The sequence below is a fragment of the Urocitellus parryii genome, chromosome 2 (assembly GCF_045843805.1).
Source record: "Urocitellus parryii isolate mUroPar1 chromosome 2, mUroPar1.hap1, whole genome shotgun sequence".
In the NCBI taxonomy this organism is placed as follows: domain Eukaryota; kingdom Metazoa; phylum Chordata; class Mammalia; order Rodentia; family Sciuridae; genus Urocitellus; species Urocitellus parryii.
The window spans coordinates 200,967,934-200,987,626 of NC_135532.1; the positions used below are offsets into that span (position 1 = coordinate 200,967,934).

Genomic DNA, 19,693 nt, shown 5'->3' on the forward strand with positions numbered 1-19,693 from the left:
AGATGAGCATTCTACCTCTGAGCCACAACCCCAGCCCTCTGTTGTTTTATTATTAAGTATAAGGGATAGATAGTATAGGTTTCTTCTAGATTACCTTTATAACTTTAAAAACATTTTCTCAAATTTGTGGTGTGGGGTTTTCTTTCAAATTGATTGGTATTATATTCTACAGTTTTTAATACATCTACCCAGCATCTATCTATCTATCTATCTATCTATCTATCTATCTATCTATCTCTTTTTTTTCTCTCTCTCTCTCTTTCTCTCTCTCTCTCTCTCACATACACACACACACACACACACACACACACACACACACAGCACATGTAATTCATCTATTGAAATGCTGAGCAGTTTTCTCTGGCAGCTTGTAAGGTAAATTATCTTAATTTTGATCCATCTTTTAAAAATAATTATAAAAATTATTTATTACTGCATATTTTTGTACTCTGCAGTTTCTTTACCAGAAATAGATATGACTTGATGACTGTGTATATAGAAAAAAATTGATGTATACTTTTAAAAAATATTCACCAATTTTGATACCTGAGTTATAGTAGCATATAGTCATTGCAGAGGATTCCTTCCTTCTTCCCTTTCTTCCTTCCCTTCTTTTTTCAGGCTCTAGGTGAGTTTAGGTATCATAGACATCATCTGGTCTTTGAAGGTCTGACATAATAGTGCAGCTCTAAAGCAGTGTGGGCCTGATTGTCTCAGTGTCAGGTACTTTTAAAAGTTCTTCTGCAGTTTTGCTCCATCTCTTCAGTTTTGTACTAAAAGCAATTCAATTTATTTTTAAAAGATACTATAGTTTATTGACAGAATCATGTGTGCTATTCTTTAATATATTTGAAAACCTTTTTTCTAGATTTTGTGGTATTACCTTTCTTCTTTCTGTTGTTGAATTTTATTTTCCTTATTGCTCTTCCATTTATCTTTTTATCTTTCTGAAAAGAAAAAGCATTTGGCTATCAAAATATCACATCATTTTTATTTCTCCTACTTTATTTTGGTTTGTTTTCTCTTTTTCTAAATTTTTGAAATAAATTTTATTTCATTCAAGTTGGGATTTTTTTAATCATAAATTCTATAGGTTTTGACACCTTATATTCATAATGTAAATATAAATTTTATTCCAAAATTCTCTTTGGCCAAAAAGAATTTAAAATACTATTTTTAAAGTTCTAAGTGTTTACCTTTATTTTTAATTATTTTTATTTCATTATATTCAGAGAAAATAACTTATGATTTCAACCTTTAGGAATTTTAAATATGAATTAGATTTTCTTTTCATGTCTTGGTATACTGTTAATTTTAAAAAAATGCTACACAGATAATATATGTATTCTCCCTTAATTATTTTACAAATAAAAATATTAAGACTTAAAGGAATATGTTCTTTGTTTTATTTTGCAGTTAATTAATAACTGGTGTACCTGGCTTTCTGAAACTTAATCTAGTCAATTTATTAGATCTTACTGCTATCAGAATGAGCTGTGTTTGTATAATGGTTTCTAATGTTTGAGTATAGTTACATCAAAATAAATCCTGTAAGAAGTACATTTAGAATATGATTTTCTATTATGATTTAGAAAAATAGAAAATAGTAGATAGAAAGTTGCATCTTTAGAATTAAAAGTGGCTTCACTGAGTTTTACTGAATGGGTCATGTGTAGATATATGGGGAATGAATAAGAAAAGAAATCATATGCACAGGGCACCTGAGAAACAAAGACAGTTATGCATTTGCCTGGCGAGTTGGGGTTAGGGAACCTGACCTAGGTGGGAGGAGGTCCATGTTCTAGAGTAATGAAAAATAAGATTCAGCAGGTAACACTGCATCTTATTAAAACCTGGTGTAAAAGTTAAAAAAGGAAATACAAAGCTGTTCTATTACTTAATGACCAGTATCATATTTCATGTTGTAATGGTATCATCAGCAGTCTCTGTAGTAATTATCTTAAAATAATTATCATCGTAGGTAGCCAGAAAATATGACAAATATGATTTTAGAACAGAATAATAAGGAAGTAGGTAGAAGTAATTTATCATAATGTTAACTTTATACATAATACCGATTGTATTGAGCCCTATAAAATGTAACAACATGGAACATCAGTTCAGAAGTTGAATAGATTCAAGTTTATTTTAAAAGCTCTAAAATTTTTTAAGAAGGAAATTTATAAAAAAAATAGTTGAGAAATGTCTTTATGCTTGCAAAAGTGTGTGTGTATGTATGTGTTTGAAAATGTCTCACATCCCTACTGGTTTAGAAACTGTAAATTGAAATGTTCTGTGACCAAATTTAGGATTCATTTTGAAAATTTATACAATCTTATATTGAACAAAATCAAGAGGTAAACATAAATTACAAGAGGTTATATATTTTATTTCACTAATAAAATCTGCTATAAAAATCATACTTCTATTTGAATGGGGAATATAGGTAGGGTTATGTTTTAATTCCTCAAGTGTAAATCAATATTATTTTAGGAGACTCAATACAAACCCAATTCTGACCAAACACATGAATGACATCTGAAACATTTATTCTTCTAAAAGTCTTCTACTAGTTTATAACAGTCATTGTCTCAGAGCCATAATAACAATAATGAATGGTTATTGAAATCTATGTTTCACATTTTTTTCTCAAATTCAATATACTTTATTAATTGAACATGTGCTCTTTTATCCCTTTCCATGGGATAATATATTTTCAAGTTCAAAGCAAGCTTATGTGTGCTAATTAGTCATACAATGATGATCCTTTGATTATCTACATGTTTTTTAATCACAAGAAGTTAAGACTTTGGAATGACACGTATATCTTGGGAAGAAAGGTCAAATTTTCCTTCTTTGAAAAATACTTATTTCATTCTATTTATAATACTTTACTGTATAGAAAGGACTTGTTAGCCTTCCCCTTAGTGAAGTATAATATAACTAGGATATTTTATTTAATGTATGTTACTTTTTCTTCTTTCAATAAAGTATGGCCACATAGATAATAACCTCTGGATGGCCAAGAATTAGTTAAGAAAGGCATGTATGTAAAAGCAAAAACTTTGTAATAAAATGGATTTTTTGTAATGTGTCTTGCATGTAGAACAAAATACTTTATGGTTAATAGAATAAATTTAGATATTATCCTAATATAAATGAATTTTATGAAAGTTCTCTTTAATCACATGGGCTTCAGCAGTATTTGGTGTATAAATCTATAAATAGATTTATAGAGTCAAATATTTTCCAGATTTTGCTCATATGTGGAAATGTAATTATGATGAAAAATAACAAATATCAGTGAATTTTAATGAATATTTGATCTTTATAATTACATATAAATTCTGAAGTATTTGTGTCTATAAAGAAAAACCAAGCATCAAGGTAATAAAAGTGTTCACAGTATAGAATCATTATTACTATGCTAATAAAATTCAATAGCTATTGTTGCAACAAAGAAATCACTTTGTGGTAACAAATGAATGTTAATGATTTGATATTTTATTATTTATTTGTGGACTATTTAGCTAAAATGTGGTTGTAGTAGAATTTCTATGCACTTGAGAGCCAGCCATTTTCTTTCAGATATAGGTGTTTTGGGGAGCTGTATATCATAGAATTTGGATATGCAGACTGATGCTAGAAAGATAAAACAGAATAAGAAAACTTAGCATGTCTACCTTATGATGCCTGTAATATACTTTGACCAGCTCTTAATACAGTTTACGAAATCAGTCACATCATAAGCTTAAATTTTTTTTTTATTACTGCTGTGTGTAGATATAGCAAGAATACATATGGCCTATGTGGCCAGTCATTCACAAAACTTTGGAAGTATGTAATGTGGGACAGTGTTCTTTGATAAATTGTCTTATTTGTAGCACATTAAAGGGAAAAAGGCATTTGCAGTAAAAATTTAAAACGTAATATCGAAGGAATTTAACTATCATGATTGACCAAAAAGATCATTTTGTTGCATTTTCTAGGCAATTAAATTGGAGTATTCAAGGTTGGTTAAGTTGGCCCAAGAAGACACCCCACCAGAAACAGATTATCGTCTGCATCACGTAGTGGTCTACTTCATCCAGAACCAGGCGCCAAAGAAGATCATTGAGAAAACATTGTTGGAACAATTTGGAGACAGAAATTTGAGTTTTGATGAAAGGTAATATGAAAATAAAATATCTTATTCATATGCTAGAATTATACTTGTTTTGTTGTAGACCCCTAGTGCAATTTTTATATGTTTATTTTATGCACATGTGAACTCATTTTAATAAATCTACCACAAGATTTGATCTCAGCTAATTTGGATGGTTGGGTTATAATTTCTCTAAAATTTTAGTCTATAATCATGGCCCTTTAAAGTTTGAACTGAAAATAATTTGGTAATTTTAGTATATTTTAATTGTATATCAAGAAATCACAGTCCTTATGGGACTCAGTATTTTAGGAAAAAAACATGATTTCTCAACTTTTACACCATGGGCGTGTTAGGTTAGATAATTTTGTTGTCCGGGCTGTCCTGTGATTTCTACGATTATCTGGCAATATCCCTGACTTCTACCTGCTAGATGCCGGTAGTAACCCTAGATTACAACAGCATTAAATATCTTAAGATATTCCCAACTAACCACTGGGGAGCAAAATCATTCTGTGAGAATCACTCCTCTGTGAGAATCACTGGGGAAAGTTTTAGTTTTGTATATAAATACAGTAATTAAAGCATTCACTAACATATGAAAAGGGCTTTGAATGGTTAACTTAATTTGATTCACCCAAAACTGTGTTCTCATAGAAATGTCTATAAAATTGCTAATGTTGAAAATTAAAATTTTATCTAATTAGAATGAATGCTACTACAATAAATTTAAACCTAAATAAAGGCCTAAGGTATTAAAAGTTACTTTATGGAAAGATTTATGCTCTTTTAATGTAATTACAATTTAATTCTGAAGTAGATGATTGTCCTTTTATGAATATCTTGGAAATACTGAATTTTAAAACTATATCAGAGGACGATATGAGGAGAAACAAAGTACCTAGGATCAGTTGTTGCCTCATATTTTGTCTGCTGTGAAATTTAGAATTAAGTGAAAAAATTAAGTAGATGGTTTTAAACATATCTAGTTCAATGAATGTTAGCTATTGCGATTTATATTAGTAGTAGTATGTGATCACTTAAAATTGTTATATTCAACTGTAAAAAACTTAATGATTCTGACCCTTATTATCTAAGCTGTCAATGTCCTATGTTACAATGTGCTGTTGACTTTGGGGAAGGAGTTTATGGGTTAATCACATTAACTTTACAATCTTTTGCAATTATCTCTCTTTGGGAACCCCAAGTAGTCAGTCTGTTTGGACAATTTGATCTTTCTTGTGCTTGAAAGACGAGAATTAGATGCATCTTATATACTAAATATATTTTGTGGCGATTTCTTTAGTCTATTGAAATCAGATCAGAAAGTCTATTGAAATCAGATCAGAAAAGTCTATTCTGATCAGAAAGTCTATTGAAATGTTTTTATTTTCACCTGAAATAATAGGTTCATTTTTAAAAGAATACTGCCATTTGGGGAAAAAAAGAAGGTACAGTGTCTCTTCAGCTTGCTTAAACATAAACATTATAAAAACCAAGTTTCATTTTTTCCCAGGCAAACTGCATTTAAATAAGCGATATGTAAATATAACATAGTAACTTTGAATTAAAATTATTGATGCTTTCTACTTTGTAGTGATCCAACATTGATTCAAAAGCCACACTTTTCACTTTAAAGGTTATTTCTTCAAGTGAAAATGGATTTTATGTTTTATACATTTAGCACATTTTTTTTTAGTTTTTATGGATTTTGCTTTTGATTTAGCAATATATTTCTTTTATTTGAAGGTGTCACAACATAATGAAAGTTGCTCAAGCCAAACTAGAAATGATAAAACCTGAAGAAGTAAACTTGGAGGAATATGAGGTAATGTGGTGTTTTGAAAGGTTGATTTAGATTTAGGTGTCATGTATTTTACTGATATTCTTTTCATTTCATTTCAGTTCATTATGAATGATAAAAAATTAAATGTCTGAGTCAATGCCAAAATTATTAGTACTTCTATAAATAATTGTAGAATTACTTTGATATAATGACATGTAGATCCAAAAGTTTAAAAACAAAAGGGAAGTTTTTTGTTTTATGCCCAGTTCTCTTGGATTTTAATACTAATTCTCAGTTACTTTTAAGATGAGCTTTTCTAGTTTAAAAACAAGTGGCAAATTGCATTGTTAGTTTTGCAATTTTTTATTACCTATTAATATCTTTTGATCCATTTGCATATGTAAACTGATTTAATCCAGACAGGAACACCATGAGGGAGATTGTATTCTTATTATTGTTTTACATATGAGAAAATAAGGCATAGAATAGTAAAATAGCCTGCCTCATATTTTCATAGCTACAAGTTCACAACTTGTGTAATAGAAATTGTACTCTTGACTGCTATACTACCCTGACATACTGACAGTGTGCAGTATTTTTTTCTTTCAGTTTACTTTGTCACATATTTTGGGAAAAGTTAAAGTTTCATTTTAGTCATATGCCATATGTATTTGTCATTGTGAGATAGTGCTGTGTGTGAGAGTGTACACATACACTCCCTTCTGTGATTGATTATGGAATTTGTGTACAAAATCCTCTCTATATTAAGTTTGGCTTTAAAAATTATGTTTTTGGTCTGATAGTATAGCTTTGTAATAGAGAACACTTGCTTTAGCATGTGCAAGGTCATGGACTCAATCCCCAGTGCTGCCCCCCCCAAAAAAAAAAAAAACCAATATATAAGATATTTTTATTGTAATTGACCAATTCAGGGACCTGATATTTCTTCAACCTTTTAAATTTAACTATCTGCTGACTTTTTATTTATAAGTCTAGTGATTTTAAATTGCTTTCCTATGTGTCTTTGATTAATATTTGGTCCCATTTATAAACTTTGTTACTTTAGATTCCTCTAAATAATTAATATGATTTTCCACATTAGCAGAGAAAAGGAAGATCCAGAAAAACACTATTTTTGATGAAAACCCCTAGCTAACTTTGAATGTATGGTAACTACTTTAATTCACTTGCAAGTGCATAGTTAAATTCACTAAAAGTAAAAATAAACCCAAAACTATAACAAATACAAATTGTGAACACTGAATGCTTATATTTTGTGATCAGGAAAAATATAGAAAGGCAACAAAACCAAGCAAAAAGTAAAACATTGAAAAAGAAGAAACAGTCATTATTTGCATATTTTTGTACTCAGAAATTAGAACAAAATCCACAGAAATTTATTACCACGAAACAACTTTGCAACACAAATCTACTTTACATATTAATTTGATGTTCATATACCTGTAGCAAATAATCAGAAAATGAAATTTATAAAAATAACCATTTACAATGGCATCAAGATCATAAAGTTCACTGAAATGTTTTTATTCTTACCTGAAATGAATACTTCGAAATAAATTTAACAAAATATGTGCATGAAATCTGCAGAGAAAAATTACAAAACTTTTGTGGAAAATTAGAGACCTAAGTAAATAAATGGAAGCACATAAGATATTTGGAAAACTGATTTGTAAAAATGTCAGTTTTTTGCAATGGTTTATAGATTGAATGTAGTTCCTATGAAAATTCCAGCAAGTTGTTTTATGGAGCTTAATAATCTAATGGGAAAATTTTGTGGTAAGACAGAAATCCTATTCTGAGACTTTATTGAGGAAGAGTGTGGAAAGGCTTATTTAGAAATCTGAACATACTGTCTTAATAACTGTTATAACTATAATATTATCATAAAAATAGGTAAATTAGAATAATAGGACAGACTCCAGGATTGAAAAACAAATTCACCCATAAGTGGACACACGTATGAGATGGCAAGCAAATCAATGACTGGGAAAAAACTAAAATTGAATTTCTTAATTTTATATAAGAAATCCATTTCACTTATACATGTATAAAGCTGTGTAGATGTCAACATGGACAGAAGTTCAAAGATGTTTATTTCCTATTCATACTTAATAATTTTTATATGTATTATGTTCATTTGTTATTATATACATATTACTGTATGTATTCATTGGAAAGTGAAGTGTTATCTACATCATTTTTCTCCTGAATTCTTTATTTCTCTTAACTCAAACAGAATAGTTTGTTACTTTATGAACAATTTTATTTTAATTTTAAATCTTAGTGTTTATATTTTTAATTCGTTCTTTCACCTACAGGAGTGGCATCAGGATTATAAGAAATTTAGGGAAACAACTATGTATCTTATAATTGGATTAGAAAATTTTCAAAGAGAAAGGTAAGGCAAAGTGCACAAATAGGAAAAGATTTATCTCAGGAAAGATTTTATTCATAGTATACTTTGTTTTTTTTGTGGGGGGAGGGATACCAGGGATTAAACCCAGGGGCACTTAACCACTGAGCCATATCCCCAACCCTGTTTTGTATTTTATTTAGAGACAGGGTCTCTCTTTGAGTTGCTTAGGTCCTTGCTAAATTGCTGAGGCTGGCTTTGAACTCATGATCTTCCTGCCTCATCCTCCCAAGCCACTGGGATTACAGGCATGCACCACTATGCCTGGTCATAGTATACATTTTTCAAAAACTTTTTATTAAGAATAATTTTTATTGCAGAAAAATTGCAAATACAATACTTAGGGCTCTCAAATAACTATAAAATATATTTTCCATTTAAATCAAGTTTCTAGGGCTGGGGATGTGGCTCAAGAGGTAGCGTGCTCACCTGGCATGCACGCGGGGTGCTGGGTTCGATCCTCAGCACCACATAAAAATAAAATAAAGATGTTGTGTCCATCGAAAACTTTTAAAAAATATATTAAAAACTCTCTCTCATTCTCTCTCTCTCTAAATAAATAATTAAATAAACAAATCAAACCTCTGGAGTTGGCATTAGTGTCATTGTTTTTATTAGCTCTGAGATACTGCACTTAAAATTTAGGGTGAAAGGGGATTAAATCAAAACCCCAAAACTTTGTAGGGGGACTGAAAGAGCTGGTAGCCCTGCAGAGAAACCTTTCTGTTCCCTAGCATTACCCAGAAGTCACTATGCTTTTTCATATTATGAGTCTGATCTTGACTTAAGTCAGAGATGCTGGTATCAGTATTTTAATTCTCAGGTACCATAAAAAATATATCTGTAGAAAACTTGTAAGTAATGTGACTGTAAACACATTTTAAATTAATATTCACTTAAATTTAAAATAAAATAATTTCTACTTATATAATACTGTTATTTATCATTAAGAGTCAGGATGAATTTTGACTTACTGTGCCATTTATTTACTAGATTGCATTTACTTATTTCTGCACATACTTTTTTGATTTATATCTTTAACATTAATTGGACTAGAGATTTTTTTTTAAGTACTATACTTTCAATAGAGTGTATTATTGTGGCAAAGGAAAAAGAACATTGAGTTGTTTCTTGTTTTAATAAAGTGTAAGAAGTCTCCACTGAGGTAACGATTTATTTATTTATTGAAAAGATGGACATTTATATCTAGTATAAATTGTGACCAACTGTGTGTCACAATTTAAATTAATTAAAATTATTAAAAGTAAATTTTCTGTTTCTCAGTCATACCATCCACATTTCTAATGTTTAGCAGCTAAATTTTGCTGGTAGCTGCTCTGTTGTCCAACACAATACAACAGTTTGCCATTATGGAGAGTTCTGTTGGGTAGTGCTCTTCTAGAGTACAGTGCTGGCATTTTTATAGTTATCACAGTATTAAGAATTCACATACAAAAGGAAAAGCAGTGTTTTACATAACATTGTGTTCAAATAAATAAGAATTATTAAGGTCCTAGTTACTGTGTTGTTTATAAAATAATTCATTTTGCTCATTGATGTAGACAGCTGTTTTGATTAATAGCCCCATTTATTTAATGAGTTTTGATTTTATTTCTTTGATAAGAATATTTACACTCATCTCTTGAGTTTTGTGCTTATATGAGCAAAATAGTAATATAGTCTTAAAATTGTATAGTGTCTAAGGTCAAAAAAGCATTACAGTTTTACAGATAAAGAACCAAGGCTCTACAAAAATCTTATCAAGGTCATTCAACTAACAAGGGAGAGAAAATTTAAATATGGACACCCATATATTCTTATATAATTTTGTGAAATATGTACAAAAAGTGTGTTAAGACAGGAAGATTGCTTGAGCCTCGGTATTTAAGACCAACCTGCTCAATGTAGCAAGATCCTGTCTCAAAATAACAAATTAATTAATTGTCTCATTCAATAAGAATTAAAAAGTAAAAATATCATTTTGTAGCCAGTCGCATAGCGTCTACCTTAGTTTCTCAAAGTCTGTTGGGCTTCTTAAAGTTTGGTAAAAGACATTGAAAGATATAACTTTGGTAAAAGACATTCAAAGATATAACTTTGAAGAATGTTTAAATTTCATAATTTGCTTGATAGTTCTCAAATATGTATTTGTTCATCAAGTCAATGTTTGTTAGATTGGGATTATCAATTAGAAATTTTTAATAATGTCAAATAATATGGTATGTTTTTAGGAGAAATGTTAGCCTTATGACTTTCTTAAATAATGTTACCATAACTAGTGGTATATAAAATATTGCCAAAAGGTTGTGTCAAACCTATTTTTAATGAATTGAAACTCTGCAATTAAATACTTGTTGATGAGTCTTTGTCAGTTCTGTGCGTATTGGAGTAAATGGTTTTAGGAACCGAGTTTACCAGTCTTTTTTTTGTTGTTGTTGTTCTTCTTCTTCTTCTGGGGATAGAACCCAGGTCTGATTGGGCATTTTGCCAATGAATAAAATTCCTCATCTTTTATAATTTTTATTTTGAGACTGGGTCTTGCTAGGTCACTCAGGCTGGCCTCAAAATTGCCTCAGCCTCCTGAATTGCTAGAATTACAGGTGTATTGTTACATGGTCTTATTTTATAAATAAGAATTAGTAATTGGACTGCTGAATTTTATTTTGAATTTTTATATATTCATAAGCATTTAAAATTGATAAAATGTTTAAACATTTTGTCCTCTCCGTGAAGAATCGTACTAAGATCATAATTTTAGAACTATTCTCAGAGTGGTGACGCAGGTCTGTAAGGCCAGATATTAATATCATTCAGGAGAGACCTTTTAATAGCAAGTGTTATGGGTATAAAAGGAAAGATAAAAGAACCAGTTATTTATTAAACAACCAACCACCACAATTTAATAGAATAAAAATATTTTATATTAGTACTTTCTTTTTTCATTAACAAAACAAAATCTTTAGTTGAGAATATGTTTATTAACATAGTCATATCATTTCAAAATAAAATTTCATACTCAGGTTTTCTCAAATTCTTAGGAAAAAAGCATTTTTTAAAAAATGTTGAAAATTTATCATGATGGTTTCATATGTGTAATATGATTTGTCATAAATGTGTATATTTACTCTTAGTAATTGAGTATGAAAATAATTTATTTCATATCTGAGCACAGAAAGCAAATAATAAACAGTAACATTGATTGACAATATAGTTTAAAAATAAATCTTTTACATATTTCCTTCTTTTAGGAAGTTATTTTCTTTTACACTAATCTGAAAAGATAACATTCATGACTGGTCAAAAATGATTCAAAGCTGCTATCTTTCACATTTCAGTTATACAAACATATGACTGTTTTTCTTTGAACATGTTAAGACAATAAAAACACAATACTCTGTTAAATATTTTCTCTTTCTTTTTCAAGCCTAGTTTAAACTTCTTGAATTCTAGGCTTATACTGTATAACATAACACATAGACTTTGCCTCATTAGCCTTTTGTGTTATTTACAGTATTCTTTTTATTTTATCCCAGTAGATTTCCCAGATTTAGAAGAACCTTTCTCTCTTTCCATTTCCTGTGTTGCCTTTGGATATTCTTTCTTCTGTCTTCTACATGTTTCTCAACAACTAGAACTGTGTATGTACATAAAGAAAACTTGACAATCAATCACTACATATATCAGGGAATATTTGTGATTTTGAAACAAAAGATCCCAATCCGTCCTTCACAGAGAAAACCGATGCTGTGTTGTTAAATAAGTAGATTGTTGGCTTTCATATCAGTCGTAATTTTGAGTCTAAATAGAAGACATCAGAAAAATAAGCTGGGCCTGGTGGCTCACACCTATAATCCCAGTGTTTTAGGAAACAGGAGAATCAAAAGTTCAAAGCCAGCCTCTGGAACTCAGCAAGGCCCTAAGCAACTTAGCAAGAATCTGTCTCAAAATAAAAAATAAAAAGGTTGGGGATGTGGTTCAGTGGCTGAGTGCTCTTGGGTTCAATTTCCAATACCAGAAAAAGAGAGAGAAATAAATACCAGAAATAAATATCAGAAAGACTTGGTGCTGATTTCATCAGCTATGGCCTCGTCTCTGAACTTTTATTAATTTCTACATTCTATTTTTTTTTCTTTGAAGACAGATATGTCTTATGGTTTCATGTGTTGCTGTTGCTTAAGAGATTTTCTAGGGCATATAGTGTATGGTTTAAGCATATACTTAAATTGTTTTGTAATTATAATTGACTTTTTTCTTTACAAATATGAAATGCTAAGTACATGTATGAAGACGTGGATGGTGTGAATATACTTTCTATACAACCAGAGATATGAAAAATTGTGCTCAATATGTATGATTGTTAATGCATTCTGCTGTGTCATATATAACAAAGTAGAATAAAAAATTTTAATAAAATGAAATGCTAATACAATGTTTGTTTTTAATTTTTAAGTTATATAGATTCCTTGCTGTTCCTTATTTGTGCTTATCAGAATAACAAAGAGCTCTTGTCTAAGGGCCCATACAGAGGACATGATGAAGAGTTGATATCACATTATAGAAGAGAATGTTTACTAGTAAGTTGAATGTTCAATGTATGTTTATGATTTTGTCTTTCCTTGGGCAAGTTTTCTTGACTCACATGTAAGTGATTGACTAAATTCTGGCAGGGTAATAACCACAATGATGTTTCTATACACTGGATCTGTTCCCTTAAGATGGCAAAAGTTCATTATCCTTCTTCTGTAGTTTCAGGTATTCAGGTGTTAAGCCAGAAATGTTCCTAATATGAGATTACATTGTTTTCATGTGTGTTAGATTTCATCATCACACTACCACTCCTGTTTTTGGTGGGCAAGGAAGGGCTACTTTAGATCTTAAGGAAAAAAATGTTAGAAAACAAAGTATCGATGTTCTGAGATTTTATAAATGGTGGTATACTTGTATATAATGGCAAAGAGTTCACTGTGAAATCTTTTTCTTTTTTTTTGCATCTGGATTTAGTAGTTTTGTCTCCTAAATATTTTTAATAAGTGCTGAAAATATTATTACAAACTTCAAAAGTTACTTTAAAGAATTCTTCTTACACCAGTTTATTTAACTTCTAATGTCTGGAGTACTTTATTGATGCTCCTTAAATCATCTAGCCTTCCTTTAGAAAATAAAAAATTCCATTAAAATTTTATTATTAGATTTCACTGAGTTAACTAATTACTGACATCATACATCATTCTGATCTGTATTGTGAATTCCTAAGTTGTATTTTTTTTTCTTTTTCAAAACAGACAAAGATGTTCAAGGAATGTATAGTTTTTGAACCCACAATAAGTTTATTAAATAGATTAAGTGTACTTTAAAAAACTTAAACTAATCTGCTGTTGAAATGCTTTCTTTCAATAGAATCACACAGCTTAAACTAATTGTAGTGTGTAGTTAAAATATTTGAATAGGAATATTAGCAATTTACAATCTTACTATTTAGCTGATTTTTGCTGCATTTGAATCCATTTTCAAACTTAAATTGTTGATGATTTTATGTCAGTTGGGGATGGTGTTATTGTAAATTATTATTATTATGGCTCTGGGAATCAAACCTAGGTCCTCACACCTACAACTGTGCTTATCCCTAGTCCTGAGAATATTAATTGACCAGTTTCAAGGGCTTTTAAATATTCCCCTGAGAAAGAACACTTGAATTAAATATATTTTAGCTTAAAAAACATTCAGAGTTTTATATAAGTATATAGAGACAGGCATTGAATGTATTAGAGCAATTTTTAACTTAGAACCATGAATTTGGGGGCTATGGAAATGTTTTTATTATAGCTGATTTTAAATAAAAATGCAACCCAAATGATTGTTCTTAAAATATTCAAAAAATGATAAATGTTTCTCTTTTTATTTTTAATAGTAAAGCGGTTACACTTAGTTACTTTATATAGGGATTTAGATGAAACTGGGTCAGGAGTGTTCATTTCAAGTTTTTTCACATTGTATATTTACTGAGTATCAGGTTCTAAGGGATACAGAGATAAGTAAGACACATTTTCTTTCCTTAGAGAACTTCATCATCTGGTAACATACATACACAAATAATTTTTATATTCCTCATATGTATTTGCATTTGCAAAAGGAGATGTCTGGAATTGTTCAAAAGAATTTTAAGAGATAGATAAACACTGATCTGGATCTCCTTGAATAAATGTAGAAAAGGGAGAATGTCATTCAGGTCAAAGAGACACCAAGTGAAAAGTCCTGGAATGTAAACAAAAGAAAATGAAGATGGATTTATTGTGCCTTAGATATGGAGGAGGGGCAGATGGAAGTGCCAGGCTGACAGCACTTCTTGGTGGCAGACTGTGAGGAAGCCTACCCGTCACGTCATGCTTATCAGTTTCAGTCAGTATAAGTTTCATTAAGTTTACCATCATTAGGTTTGTTTTCAAAAAATAATTTTGGCAGTAATTGATAATCCTTGGGTATCCCTGTATGTAGAGAAGTTTGTAGAATATGGTGTGTACACAGCAAAAACTTGTTGAAGGAAAAAATAATTATTTTCCATTTTTAAACCAATGAATATAATAGTATGTATTTAATAGACCTTTATATAAGAGATGATGATGAGTTTTCCAATTAATATGTAGTCTAAATCTCTTAAAATGGCCTTTATAATAATGATGATTGAAGTAATATAAGATGAACATATACTTTAAAAAATTTTTATCTTTACTGCTTTTTATTTTGATTTCTGTTGCTATCATATGCACATTTTTTTTTTCTAAAGAGATTTTTCAGTGCTGGAATAGGTTGTTTTTCTTGATTACTCTTTTCAATACTGTTTGTGAAATACCTATTGTGTTGTTTTAGTGTTAACATTTACAAGTATTTTATTTAATTAGAAAGGAAATAAAGCTCTTGTTCTTTTTTTCATTGCATTAAGAAATTAAATGAGCAAGCTGCAGAACTGTTCGAATCTGGAGAGGATCGAGAAGTAAACAATGGTTTGATTATCATGAATGAATTTATTGTTCCATTTTTGCCCCTGCTCCTGGTGGATGAAATGGAAGAGAAAGATATACTTGCTGTGGAAGATATGAGGAATCGATGGTGTTCGTACCTTGGACAAGAAATGGAATGTAAGTTTACACAATACTGATGAGTACCTGAGTTGCTAGGATTAAAAGAATTTAATATAAGATATTTATTCTTGCTGTTTTACATTCTTTATATTCCCATCATTACTGGTTTTTCCCTATTTACCAATTAAAACTGTTCATATTGCTGTTTCCATTTATATTTTATCTCTTCCACAAAATGGCAACTAATTTTACATATTTCAAAATGAAACATCAACTGGCCTCTGCTACATAATCATAATTGCTGATATTCTTTTGATAATTTTTCTCAGTGTTTTGATACATCTGATTTTTTGTGTTGCAGCAAACCTCCAAGAAAAGCTCACCGATTTTCTGCCAAAACTGCTTGACTGTTCTACGGAGATTAAAGGTTTCCATGAGCCACCAAAGTTACCTTCCTATTCCACACATGAACTCTGTGAGCGCTTTGCCCGAATCATGTTGTCCCTCAGTCGAACTCCTGCTGATGGAAGATAAACTGCACACACACTTTCCCTAAACACACTGTATAAACTTTTTTTAGTTCTTAACCCTTGCCTTCCTGTCACAGGGTTTGCTTGTTGCTGCTATAGTTTTTAACTTTTTTAATTTTAATAACTGCAAAAGACAAAATGACTATACAGACTTTAGCCAGACTGAAAATAATAAAGCTGAGAATCGCATGGCACTCAGACTTTGTTTTAACCAGAACTGATGTATAATTATAAATCTGATTTTATTATGGCAAAACTGTGCTTTTGCCACCTTTCTGTTACAGTGTTACTTTGCTCTTTTCTTTGTCCAGCAGCTTTCCATTCAGTCTGGATTCTTCCATGACGACAGCCATTTTAAGTGTTCAGCACTTGTGTACGATACATAATATTTGGTAGCTTGTAAATGAAATTAAAGAATAAAGTTTTATTTATGGCTACCTATGTGTTTGTAAGCAGGTATATTGTATATTAGTTCATTGTTTTAGCTATAATATATAAATGAATTTTGTCTGGGAATTAAGATTGGGTGACGTAGGTTAGTACAGTCTTTTTATTTTGCTATAATGGTATCATACTGGAAAATTACTAGGTATTTGACACAATATTTCTATATTTTTTACTAAGTTGTTGAACTTAGGATGGCACCTAAACTTGTTATGAATTCAGTCAAGTTTTCACTAAAGTGAGCAGCCGATTTTTTAAGTCTATGTACACTGAAACTTAATCTTTCTTAGATTAGCCTTTTGTTTTTTATGTATTTACAAATAATATAGCAAAGTAATTATTTCAAGAGAAACCTGAAAGAGTACTTGAATAAGGGCTATTTGTGAAACTTAAAAAAGAAATATGTGTACACACACACAGAAACACACACATACTCACATGTATATTCTACATAATGGAGTACAATGTTTTGCATTATATAATCATTCTATTTTTGTAAATTGTAAATCACTTTAATTGAAAATGTTCTCTGCTAATCAATGCTGTGAAATGAAGTTGATATTGTTTAATTAGAAGTCACGAGTATCTAAACTGCTTTTATTTACTTAATTTTCAAAAAGGAAAAAGCTGTAGAATATTTTATAGATGGAACTGCTGTTTAAGATTAATGAAATAATATCGTGAATGAAAGTCAAATCAATGCTTTAAAGGTAATGATGTTACCAACAACCTATTTTTGAATTTATAAAAATTTCTTATGATACTTTGTTAGCATAGTAAAATATATCATTACGCTATGTCTATGTTTGTTATAGCGTCGAAAAATCTAGTACTTTTTATAAAGTGCCTCTCACAAAAGATACTGGATAGAAGAGGAAGAAAAAAATAATAATCTATCATGGTACTTTTTATAACGGTATCATTGTATAGCTGATGTGTAATGACAAGAAGTTGCTTTTATTCCTGTTATAAAGTTAGATTTTGCATATTGTAGCTATCAAAATGTAGAATTTAGGCTCTCTACTGAAGAGAATACTGCATTGGTTTTCAATTCTTTTTAAAAGTATAGAAACTTCACATGTATCATTATAGCTTTTGTAAAGTAGCTTCGATATTTTATAACACTCTACCACAATGGTTGAGTTGTTTTTGTTTGTGTATACAATTGACTATCAGACACAAAGGTGTTCCCATACCACATGGAAATCATTCCTTCAAAGGCACATTAAGGGAATCATATGGCCCTTGCACTGACGGTAAGTATTGTTACTGTGTTTACTTTGTGCTTAAAAAAGAAAGTACTAGAACTTATTTCAAAACAACTTCTTTAAAGAAATGACCTTTGCCCACATCTTCTTTTTATATTGACTTTTAATCTAGTCTTAAGATTTATGTTGGTAAATTTCTTTATATAATTTACTGAGTTAAATATAACTTAGAGCTAGTGATTTTTAAGAATTGGAACCTCATAGAACTATTGTCAGTGGCAAGTTTGATTTTAATTTAAATGATTCTCATTTTGGTCATTGCAGTACTCTCTTCCTACTCCTCAAAAATTAATTTTGAAATAGTTCAGGATAGAATTCATGTAGATAGAATTGAGACCAGTAGGAACTTCTAATAAACACACAGTTGAAAGGAACAGTAGCCATAAGTGAACCTTAACACTATGACCACTTAATATTTATCATATTTATTAAAATACAGTTCATAGTTACACTAAATTAGTATTTCTCCAACTGCAGTTTCTAGAACCAGCAGCGTGTGGAATCTAGAAACATGTCAGAATTGACCATTCTTGAGCACCATCTAAGGACTGAATTCAGAAACTCTTCTAAGTTATGTGTGTCCTAACTCAATCTTTGACATGATTGTAACATTTGCTAAAATTTGAGAGCCACTACACTAGGTAAAACTGTTGGTCGCATTTTGTACACCTTAAAGTTATGCTGTTTAATTTCCAGGCACCTGGGATTCTTTATTGGAAGCTTTTCCACATTTCTCTCACTTCTGTTTTCAAAGTGACTTGAAATTTTTCTTTTTTCTTTTTTGCTTTGGTTTACATCTAACTAAGAGGTAAATTTTTCCTTCTCTTTTATTTAGTTCTCCAGAAGTTTAATATCTTTGTTTTGTTATTCAGAATTTGAGTTGCTTATAAGTCCTACCTGCATCCCCCAAAATACAAAAACTTGGATGTTTGGAGGGTGGTGAACGGGAATAATCTTGTGCAGTTTTACTTTTTATTTTGCTTTACATTGTTAGATAGATTAAATACTTTTTGTTGTGGTCATGATAACTTCACCCAAAGTGCACATAGTAGTCTGCTAGGGATGTTATAACAAAATACTACAGAGGTAGTGACTTAAATAACAGAAGTTTATTTTTGTTGGTTTTTGAGTCTGAATGTCCAAGATCAAGGAGTTAGCAGGTTTGATTTCTCCCAAGGTCTCTCTTCTTAGCTTGTAGATAGTGGCCTTCTTCCTATGCCCTCCACTGACCCTCTCTGTGCACATATCTATGACATGTCCTCCTCTTTTCAGAGGGACACTAGTTCCTATGAACTAGGGCTCCACCACTAAGACCCTGTTTAATCTTGATTAAATCCATAAAGGTTCTACCATCAAACACACTCACATTGCGGTTTGGGATGTCAACATGAATTATGGTGTGTCATCAGTCTACAACACTACGATTTATATACCTTCTACCCAGAGTAAGAGTGGGATTGTTAGTATCTTCTCTTTTTGCCTTAAGATGTAGTACAAATATCTGTAGTTCTTTTTTAAAAACTTTCACTTAAAATTATAGCAATAAAAATTATAAATTGCTCACAATTCTCTTATATTATTCAGTATTTTCATTGAATCGATTATTGTTGAATGAATGAAAATAATCCGTGTTGAATTTTGAGTCTATTTCATCTGTCTCACCTAACAGCATACCATGGATGTTTATGTTTTGCAAGTGTCTTATTCCATGGCCCTTTTTCATCCCACACTTTACTCATACACACATAAATGGGGGTGGGTTGTTTGTTATTATTTTTGTTTTAGTGAAAATTGGTAGGGGAGAGAGTTATTTACAAAAATGAAGTAACCGTATTTTTTTACAAATCATTTCTCCCTTTCTTTTCAGTACTTTCCAGCATTGTTTTGTTTTGGTTTGACCAACAATTTTTTTAAAAATAGAGTAAATAACACTGATAATAATAAAAATAAATGAGTCATCACGGAGGAACTATATACAGTTGAATGCACACATGCCATACTCTTCTTTTTT

The 19,693-nt window shown here is 30.3% G+C and overlaps 1 protein-coding gene across 3 annotated transcripts in view; it reads left to right on the top strand.

Moving 5' to 3' along the window:
* Positions 1-19,248, top strand: part of Usp25 (ubiquitin specific peptidase 25) — a 137,862-nt gene extending 118,614 nt beyond the window's left edge. For 2 of the 3 annotated variants that reach the window (XM_026411960.2, XM_026411974.2), the window contains 7 exons: positions 3,990-4,168; positions 5,894-5,972; positions 8,270-8,349; positions 11,898-12,002; positions 12,815-12,938; positions 15,302-15,497; positions 15,802-19,248. In XM_026411960.2, coding sequence (XP_026267745.1) covers positions 3,990-4,168; positions 5,894-5,972; positions 8,270-8,349; positions 11,898-12,002; positions 12,815-12,938; positions 15,302-15,497; positions 15,802-15,974 — 936 coding nt within the window. In that variant the 3' untranslated portion in view covers positions 15,975-19,248. The remainder of the gene's footprint in view (positions 1-3,989; positions 4,169-5,893; positions 5,973-8,269; positions 8,350-11,897; positions 12,003-12,814; positions 12,939-15,301; positions 15,498-15,801) is intronic. The other variant, XM_026411967.2, reaches the window with a different exon arrangement.
* The last annotated feature ends 445 nt before the right edge of the window (positions 19,249-19,693 follow it).